General features: G+C 37.1%; 1 protein-coding gene across 1 annotated transcript; it reads left to right on the forward strand.

The window, feature by feature from the left end:
- The first annotated feature begins 5,299 nt into the window (after window positions 1–5,299).
- LOC110533342 (homeobox protein MSX-2-like) lies at window positions 5,300–10,385 on the forward strand. Its single transcript, XM_021617453.2, has 2 exons — window positions 5,300–5,769; window positions 7,935–10,385. Exons 1-2 carry the CDS (start codon window positions 5,412–5,414, stop codon window positions 8,360–8,362), a joined length of 786 nt encoding a protein of 261 aa, XP_021473128.2. The 5' UTR covers window positions 5,300–5,411; the 3' UTR covers window positions 8,363–10,385.
- Window positions 10,386–10,736: the final 351 nt, after the last annotated feature.

Genomic DNA, 10,736 nt, shown 5'->3' on the forward strand with positions numbered 1-10,736 from the left:
TATTACCTTTATAGCTATGAATAATATTAAGAAACCACAACCAAAACATTTCTCTAGAGCCTCCCCTTTGCTGCCCTGCAATCAGCAGCTGACTTAATCACAACAACGGAGCTGAGGCTAACAACAGATTGCCTCTTCAGATGTCATTAGCAAAGTGAGCATAAATTTTTCACATTACAGGATCATTCTTTTCCTGCTGAATAGCAGTCTCCTCTGTTAGCAGCTAATTTGAGCTGGCGCCATCCACCTATTGAAGGTAGTAATTTAGGTTCATTAGAGCTAAATCTTGGTCGGAAGACCGGCGCTCCTTAACACTAATTAAGGTGTTAATGAAAACAATGTGATGATAGCCACTGTCAGGCTTAACTTAATAACTCCCTTCATTTCAACAACCTTTGCAAGTTTGACAACGTGTCTGACCTTTCTGTAGAGAGAGGGCTTCTAGACAGGACTTGTTTTTCAGACTGAAATGCATAATTATATAATTATCATGTATTATGTTCCCTACATCAGGTAAAGAATATGTTTTAGATTGTTAGAATAAGAAAAATTATACTGAATTTAAAGGGTATCTGGGCAAATAATGCATTCATTGTCAGTATTCACTTGTTAAATCACTCTTAAAGCGAATCAAATTGTGTTGGTCGCATACACGTTCAGCAGCTGTTACCGCGGGTGTGTAGCGAAATGCTTATGTTCCTAGCTCCAACAGTGCAGTTTTATCTAATGATACACAACAACACACATCTAAAAGTAAAATAATGGAATTAAGAAATATAGACATTTTAGGAAGAGCAATGCCATAGTCTGGAGTATAAATATACAGTATGCTGTATATATACAGTACCAGTCAAATGTTTGGAAACACCTACTCATTCAAGAGTTTTTCTTTATTTTTTACTATTTTCTATATTGTAGAATAAATGTGAATACATCAAAACTATGAAGTAACACATATGGAATCAGGTAGTAACCAAAAAACTGTTAAACAAATAAAAATATATTTTATATTAGAGATTCTTCAAAGTAGCCACCCTTTGTACTGATGACAGCTTTGCACACTTATGCCATTCTCTCAACCAGCTTCATGAGGAATGAAAATAGTATGAATGAAGAAAAACCCTGGAATGAGTAGGTGTGTCCAAACCTTTGACTTTTACTGTATATATAAAGTATATATATTTGTGATGGAATGTATAGACAATATGGACAGTATATGGATATAATATGTAGTATATCTGAAGAATACGTAGGATAGAATAGTATATGTACAGCAACAGTTAAAAAGGATGGACTTGACTAGAATACAGCATATACATATGAAATGGGTAAAACAGTATGTTAATATTATTAAATTGACCAGTGTTCCATTATTAAAGTGACCAGTGATTCCATGTGTATGTACGTACGGCAGCAGCCTATAAGGTGCAGGCATGAGTAACCTGATGGTAGCCGACTACATGTTATAATAAAGGTGGGAAAAATAAAAACACTTTATTTCATGTCATAATGTATTGTGATGTAAAGTATTGTAATGTAAAGTATTGTAATGTAAAGTATTGTGATGTAAAGTATTGTAATGTAAAGTATTGTCATGTAAAGCATTGTAATGTAAAGTATTGTCATGTAAAGTATTGTAATGTAAAGTATTGTGATGTACAGTATTGTCATGTAAAGTATTGTAATCTAAAGTATTGTCATGTAAAGTATTGTCATGTAAAGCATTGTAATGTAAAGCATTGTAATGTAAAGTGTTGTAATGTAAAGTATTGTCATGTAAAGTATTGTCATGTAAAGTAGTGTCATGTAAAGTATTGTCATGTAAAGCATTGTAATGTAAAGTATTGTAATGTCAAGTATTGTGATGTACAGTATTGTTATGTAAAGTATTGTAATCTAAAGTATTGTAATGTAAAGTATTATAATGTAAAGTATTACAATGTAAAGTAGTGTAATGTAAACTATTGTAATGTAAAGTATTGTCATGTAATGTATTGTCATGTCAGTATTGTAATGTAAAGTATTGTAATGTGAAGTATCGTCATGTAAAGTATTGCTATGTAAAGTATTGTAATGTAAAGTAGTGTAATGTAAAGTAGTGTAATGTTAAGTATTGTGATGTAAAGTAGTGTAATGTAAAGTAGTGTAATGTAAAGTAGTGTAATGTAAAGCATTGTAATGTTAAGAATTGCAATGTAAAGTATTATAATGTAAAGTATTGTAATGTAAAATAGTGTTTTTCCATACTAGCAAATATCGGTTTATGGTTACAGTATATTCTGATAATCTATCGAAAGTCATCACTTCTTGGGTTGTTAGATGTATGTTGTCTGTGCAACAATATAGACAGTATAATGAAGCATTTAATAATTTGGCACAGCAACAAACCTACCTAGAGATATCAATCTTCTAATAATATCGTATTTATACATGTATAAAACTATATTAATCTTCCAACATTAGACATGATTTAATCTACTGAGAATCCTTAAAAGTATCAGTTTTCATTTAAAATACAATCAATCTTTTTTTGTCTCATACGCCGAATACAACAAGTGTAGACCTTACCGTGAAATACTTACTTACAAGCCCATTTAGTGTGCTTTGGGGTCAGAGTGTCCATAAAGTGGGCCTAATGGCTGTGTAAACACAGTATGCGTGTAACAAACCCAGCTTATTACACAGTCCCACATTCCACCACTTCAAAGCGCAGACTATAATTACAATGCTTGAGGTGTGTCCAAACATACCAACAAAACCAGAAGCTGTCTTCTGACGTTTTCTCCCCCTCCACTTTTTTTTATTTTATCAAGCCCAAAGAGATTATGGAAAAAGGAAGGAGGATGTGTTTGTAATTTTCTACTCAAGGGGGTTCCTCCTGCTGAAAATCTCCTTGGTCCACATTCGGTTCGCACGCGGCTTTAGTCACTTTCTTTCATTCCTCACGGTCTCAAGACTTTCCACAGCACTATTGCATTGAGTTGACTATATAGGTGCAGGATCTTCATTTGAGCCAGTTTTCTACAGCAGGAAAATAATCCTGAAGCAACAGGAAATGTGAATTATTATGTGGATTATAATTAATGGACATTATTGTAGTTGATACATTTTCGTAAGGGAAATCTGACATTTCAAACTTCAGAAATCTTTTTAAACCTCAAACATACTATAAGTGTAAAAATGTACTGCACTGCAGGAAAGTTCTCCTGCAACAGGGTGATCAAATTAAGATCCTACATCTGTAGGCTACATGCAGTTTACATGTCTCACTACCACTTAACCCTGTGACAGGCTGTATGTAGCAAGGCCTGGGACTGTGATTGACAAGGTGCCTGAGGGTGTGGGTGTGACCAGAGCAAGTGGGGAGGTGACTACTGGGTAGAGCCACAAAACTGCAACAGTTTCTCCCCCGAGGAGCAAGGCTTTCATCTGCCCGCTCACTGGCGCCTTCGCAAACCTCAGATTGTCTGTGAAATCACCCCGTTTAATAACGCACAGCCTCATGGGAATGGCGCTCTCGCTCAGTCTCAGCCCTGTAGGCCCCCAGCGCATGCACACACACACACGCACCCACACACATGCACAAACGCACATACACACGCACACACACATACACACACCCACACACACACACACACACACACACACACACAACCACACACACACACACACACACACACACACACACACACACACACACACACACACACACACACACACACACACACACACACACACACACACACACACACACACACACACACACACACACACACACACACCTCTTACCAGTCAAGTCCTTGTGATTATCAAATAGTGGCTGTTTATTTCTTGTGCCAGTAGTACCATTTGTAAAGGTCTTTATTGAGGAAATGTAATATTACTACATGATAGAACTAATAGTTACTTCTAGTCGTGTATTTCTCTAAACAAATGTTTTGAGCAGCACAGTAACTTATTTGGCATTTGGAATCTGGGCTTTGAATCTTGAAAACATAACCAATGTGACTGAAAAAAATATTCTAGCAAAAAGGAAATGATGTATAGGCCTACAGTTTTCTCATACCGTAAGTGCAACTGTTGAACTGTAGGTGTGTAAGTCCTCTCCATTTCAACACGGCCTACTGACAGAAGAATTTTGTAGAAAACAATCAGATGAATAACAGTAAATGGATGTTTGATTAACACGTATGTATTAATTAACACTCGGGATAAACAGATGTGGGTAGAATATGTTGCATTGTTTGTTTAAGTAAACTACCACGTTCATCTACCTGGATTTGGTCTGTTTTTAATAAAGACACAAAATCCGCATTTGCAATTAAAAAAACGTATTTTGTCAGTCTCAATAATGTGCTGAAATAACAAAGCAGGTAGAATCGAGACTGCCACAACAACTTTTCCCCAAAACAAATGAGATGTGGTAGTAGGCTATTCACACTATTTTAAAGGTCATGAAAATGTTGAATCACAATTAGAATCAGAATAAATATCTATACCAGTATGCTACAGACTGCTATATCGGTCCAGTACCAGTATGCTACAGACTGCTATATCGCTCTAGTACCAGTATGCTACAGACTGCTATATCGGTCCAGTACCAGTATGCTACAGACTGCTATATCGCTCCAGTACCAGTATGCTACAGACTGCTATATCGGTCCAGTACCAGTATGCTACAGACTGCTATATCGCTCCAGTACCAGTATGCTACAGACTGCTATATCGGTCCAGTACCAGTATGCTACAGACTGCTATATCGTTCCAGTACCAGTATGCTACAGACTGCTATATCGCTCCAGTACCAGTATGCTACAGACTGCTATATCGGTCCAGTACCAGTATGCTACAGACTGCTATATCGCTCCAGTATTACAGCACTAGTAAAGGCCCAGTGTACTACTTTTTCTGCAGCACCTTCAGCACCCCTATTTCCAGCAGCTATGGGCACACTTAAATTAAGAGAGCATGATAAAGAATTGGGCTGCAGAGGAAGCACTTTCCCACCACATTTGTGTATCCTGGTTTGAGGCACCAACAACGTTTTACAATCAGGAAAAGTCACATCCTGAGAGAGATTGTTCATCTCTTTCATAATTGGGCGTAAATTACCCACAAGGGGGCTGTGTTTACACAATCTCTTGAGGTTAGGTTCGAAGTAATCCGTCACAGTACACCATGTGGTATAGCCTACTGGATATATTTTTGAACCCTTGTGTGAGAGACCAATCACTGGTAACAAGGGCCGCTCTTACATTTTGGCAGCGCTGCGATTGGCCGAAAGTTCCACTGGCGCCACGTGATTATTTAACCTATCCCACACTTGACAGGTCGTGTCCCCATACTTTGAAGGCCACCTGTAGCTGAGACTGATAGTCTTGTCGTGTGCCATTGGTACATATTTCGGGGGAATGTCTGCCCATGTGAGTTTGAGGGATAGCAGTTCATCGGAGGAGGACAGCCGACCGGAGCTAGAGAGGACGATGGATGGCCTCAAAACTCAAGTGACAAGACACCATCATCCCTTCAGTGTGGAGGCTATAATGTCGAGTAGAAAGATTCACAGTGAGTTTACAAGCAAACCCGACAATGTCTCTGTGGTTACATTTTCAAAGACGCAGAACTCTCCGTACCTGTGCAGAGAGAACTACAGCCCTCCCGCGGGAATCCGAAAGCTCTTTATCCCACTGTCGCCTGTAAAGTCAGAGTCCTCCGAACCGGATGATTGTGCTCCCTGGGTTATGAGCCCAAGATTCTCTGCACAAACGCGTAAGTCATTTTTGGAGAAAATCTGTTTTTTATGTAGACTAATCGGAACACATTTGGAAGGTGTACTTCTCCTCACTATTTCCCATAACCTATTATTTTATATTTAGGGATAAAAAGTACAGTACATTATCAAACAGTTTTATCTCAGTCTCTTCATTCAAAGACTCAATCATGGACACTCTTACTGACAGTTGTGGCTGCTTTGTCTCTACCTTCTTGCCCTTTCTGCTGTTGTCTGTGCCCAATAATGTTTGTACCATGTTTTGTGCTGCTACCATGTTGTGTTGCTACCATGTTGTCATGTTGTGTTGCTACCATGTTATTGTCATGTTGTGTTGCTACCATGTTGTGTTGCTACCATGTTGTGTTGCTACCATGTTGTCATGTTGTGTTGCTACCATGCTGTGTTGTCATGTGTTGCTGCCGTGCTGTTGTTGTCTTAGGTCTCTCTTTATGTAGTGTTGTGTTGTCTCTCTTGTCATGATGTGTGTTTTGTCCTATATATATATATATATATATATATATATATATATATATATATATATATATAATTATTTTTTATTTTTATCCATCATTGTAAAAAATAATTTGTTCTTAACTGACTTGCCTGGTTAAATAAAGGTTAAATAAAAAATATTGTAAAATACAAATCAATTAACATATAATTTGTGTATGGCAGACACATTCAATTTATTTAACAGGGTGTAAACTAAAACGATTTGTGCAAGTATTAACTTTGTCTTATTTACTTTGAATATATCTGAATGTTTGTGTAGAAAATCCTTACCATAAAGTAAGAGTCTTGATATTCAATCTATTAGACCAATATGTGACAAATAAGTATTAGGAAAATCATTTGGTTAGGCCTGGGTCTTTACAAAGTTATTTGAGTTAATAAAATGGCTTACTGTGGGTCGTGTAAGTTATACTGCTACAACCTCATCTTTCATTTGAAAACAATATTCAACCTTTTCCATTATTTATTTGGCATATTTAGATTTATTTCTATCTATCTTTTTGGAATATCAGGCAGGTCTTCAAACCCTTTAATTGAGTTTGTTCATGTGGTTTGTGTGTAATTGTCAGCATTGCTTTAAATTAATCAACACATAATAGTCCTCCCCTCCCTTGACAGGAGTATGTGTATCCATTGCAATGTTTGACATTTCCATTTAACAATGAACCACAACAAGCTTAGTAAGAAACAGTTGATTGGATCACATATTACATCACTCCAAAATCACTCTATTTTATGCAAAGAAAATGTTATATAGTCAATTCACTTGTACAGCACTTAGGGGAAAATTAGTATGCCAACGTTTCAATTTCAGTTTAAAATTGCTATCGGCCCAACCAATACCTTTGGGTACACACACAATCAGTTCATACTGTATCTCTACCATTGTTCATTGATCTGTCAGGATGATGTGATAATACTACATTAGGTACATGTTTTCTATCAGGATAATGTGATAATACTACATTAGGTACAGGTTTTCTATCAGGATGATGTGCTAATACTACATTAGGTACATGTTTTCTATCAGGATGATGTGCTAATACTACATTAGGTACAGGTTTTCTATCAGGATGATGTGCTAATACTACATTAGGTACAGGTTTTCTATCAGGATGATGTGCTAATACTACATTAGGTACAGGTTTTCTATCAGGATAATGTGATAATACTACATTAGGTACAGGTTTTCTATCAGGATAATGTGATAATACTACATTAGGTACATGTTTTCTGTCAGGATGATGTGCTAATACTACATTAGGTACAGGTTTTCTATCAGGATAATGTGATAATACTACATTAGGTACATGTTTTCTGTCAGGATGATGTGATAATACTACATTAGGTACAGGTTGTCTATCAGGATAATGTGATAATACTACATTAGGTACATGTTTTCTATCAGGATGATGTGCTAATACTACATTAGGTACAGGTTTTCTATCAGGATGATGTGATAATACTACATTAGGTACAGGTTTTCTATCAGGATGATGTGCTAATACTACATTAGGTACAGGTTTTCTATCAGGATCAGGACACAGTATTTACTTTGTCACTCAAGTAGCTTATCCATGTGTTAAATTAAATCAGCATTGGCTCTGAACCTCTCTCTGTCTCTCTGTCTCGCTCTCTGTCTCTCCAGGGCAGGTAAGTCCTACCTGTCCGCTGCGGAAGCACAAGACCAACAGAAAGCCTCGTACTCCCTTCACCACCTCCCAGCTGCTGTCTCTGGAGCGTAAGTTCCGTCAGAAGCAGTACCTGTCTATTGCTGAGCGGGCCGAGTTCTCCAGCTTTCTGACCTTGACTGAGACCCAGGTCAAGATTTGGTTCCAGAACCGCCGGGCTAAGGCCAAGAGACTACAGGAGGCCGAGCTGGAGAAGCTCAAAATGGCTGCCAAACCCGCGCTGCACCCGGGCTTTACGTTACCCATGCCCCTGGGAGCACAGCTCCACACAGCCGTCTCCCTCTACGGACAGTCCTACCCCTACCACCGTCCCATGCTGCCCCTCTCTCCTATGGGGTTGTACGCTACACCTCTGGGATACAGCATGTATCATCTATCAGGATGATGGATAGGAATATACGCCCCTGCTCGCTGGACTATTCTGTTCATATTAGTCTTTAACACGTGGACATAACTCTTTAAATACTATCTTTTTCTCCTTGCTATGAAACAACACTGAAATGTAGTTTTTTTTTTTTACACCTGAAGATACAGCGCCTCAATCACGAAAAAGAGCCTTAAAGACTTAAATTAATTGTTTTCTGGTGTCTTGTTTTTCTTCTGCTGATTTGGATATCAAGGCCAAATGAACTAGTGGTTCTGTTTTTTCGTGATGTAATATATTCCAATGCAAATGTTTATCCAATTGCCTCTGGTATTGACAACATGTGGTTCAATTACTTCCATTCCACTTGTCATCTAGCTAGCATAGAAGATTCAACTAAGGCCCATAATTCTGTTCGGTCCCGGGTGGATCCAAACTTCAGGACTGTCTCATTTTACCTCTACTTGATGACAGATGACAAGTTTGATTTCTGACTGCTTTCATCCCATAACGAAGTCTAATAAATTAGTTGTGGGAACTGTTGTCTTTTTTTTTCATAAACTCAACTAATTCAAATGTGTTGCTATTTTTACGTTAGATTTGACTGTAGCAACACATTCTATTCACCACCTCTGCTCTGTCAGGCATTTGTAGTCTGCGATTCATTTGTGTATACTTATTTATTTTGCTTTCACTCTAAACTTTTAATGCTGGAAATGAATTGATTGAGTGATTCATGTTTCGTATTTATAACATGTAGCTCAAATGTGGCAAAAGTTTATACTTTTTAATCTTTCATCTAAATGTTCCTTTGGAAGGAGCTATACTATGCAGTTTTATAAATACTTTTTAATCTTTCATCTAAATGTTCCTTTGGAAGGAGCTAAACTATGCAGTTTTATAAATACTTTTTAATTTGGTTATGTATGTCATTCACAAGGATCAAATTAAAAAAAACGTTTAAAACATATGTTTTCTTCTTGAGATATTATGTAAGTCAGAATATGTTGTTACGTATCTACGGCTGTGCTATCTAAGCCTTTGAAATTTAACATGACCTACATTTTCCACAGACACAGCTGCTGTGTGGTATGGTAACATGGTTGATAATGTTTATGTCAATATTTGACAACCCTCAACTGTAAGCACATAAAAGTGAGATTTCCAGATATTATAAAACTGTTGTAAACCATATCAGTGCATGTCATTTTAAAGCAATGTTTCATTAAGTTGTCATGGATTTTGCAGTGTTATGCTTCCAGTACGTAATATAATTATTTAATTTCATGTGAAATTGTGTTAATGTCAATTGAAATCGAGAAATGCAGAGCCCCAAACCATAGCATCTAAACTATACCACCTTCCCTCATCTCAGCCCTTCACATTCTGAAAGCAATAACTTCAACAAGAATCTGTGGAACGATAAGTAAGCTGTACCTGTGTCTCAAACACTGTCGTGCGTCATACCTTTGGGTTATTTCAATGACAAAAGTTGTTAAGCTACTAAGATTTAAACATGCCAAGTTTTAAGATGGCAGTAGTATTATTTCCCGAGCAGCATTATTGGGACTAATTGACCTTAATGCTGTTGTTGTTGTTGTTGTTGTTGTTTTTTGTCAACTGTGTCCGGCTTCTACAACACTTCTGCTTGTGTGAAACACCATTGGTTTGGAAAGCCAGATTGGTCATGTTTTATGGTCCTCCTTCCGTCCTTGTTATATCATTCATCAGGGCCCTAACCCTATAAAGTTAGCTGCATTTGTGGCAATTGTGAGAGCTGCTTACAACTTCCGTGTGACTTTGATGTAACGAGGAAATCATTTATAGGCAGCACTCTATTTATGAGCTTCCCTTTAATCAAAACAAGGCAGCGAGGCAAGCCCTCGGCGCAGTCAAGCAATCAGCTTAATGAACAGCAGATTGGCAGAGATGTTCGAGGATCTGTTTGGAAATGTCAGGTTGAGGCTATATTACTTGAGGGAGAAGTTCTTTATCTATTGAAACAATGTTCTATATTTGTGCTAAATAAATGGTTTCACCGTTATTGTGATTTTTTTTGTGATGGTATTCTATTTTGACCTTCAAGGCATTCATTAAAGAGGCCAAATATTTTATTAGATTGATTCTGATTTTAAATAAACAAACATATTTATAACAAGAAGCAAAATACTGAGAAATCATTATGTCAATGTGTTGTTACACCACTCTAGAGCCAGAGGATATCAGTGGTGTAAAGTACTTAAGTAAAAATACTTTAAAGTACTACTTAAGTCGTTTTTTGGGGGGATATCTGTACTTTACTATTTATATTTTTGACACATTTTACATTCCTAAAGATAATAATGTACTTTTTACTCCATACATTTTCCCTGACACCCAAAAATGACTTGTTATA

Source organism: Oncorhynchus mykiss, chromosome 10 (assembly GCF_013265735.2).
Source record: "Oncorhynchus mykiss isolate Arlee chromosome 10, USDA_OmykA_1.1, whole genome shotgun sequence".
Classification (NCBI taxonomy): domain Eukaryota; kingdom Metazoa; phylum Chordata; class Actinopteri; order Salmoniformes; family Salmonidae; genus Oncorhynchus; species Oncorhynchus mykiss.

Excerpts from the sequence above, each read along its gene's own strand:
- LOC110533342 (XM_021617453.2), top strand. The coding sequence starts at position 5,412 with ATGTCTGCCCATGTGAGTTTGAGGGATAGCAGTTCATCGGAGGAGGAC. Across the intron at positions 5,770-7,934 it reads AAGATTCTCTGCACAAACGC|GGCAGGTAAGTCCTACCTGT; the intron begins GTAAGTCATTTT and ends CTGTCTCTCCAG.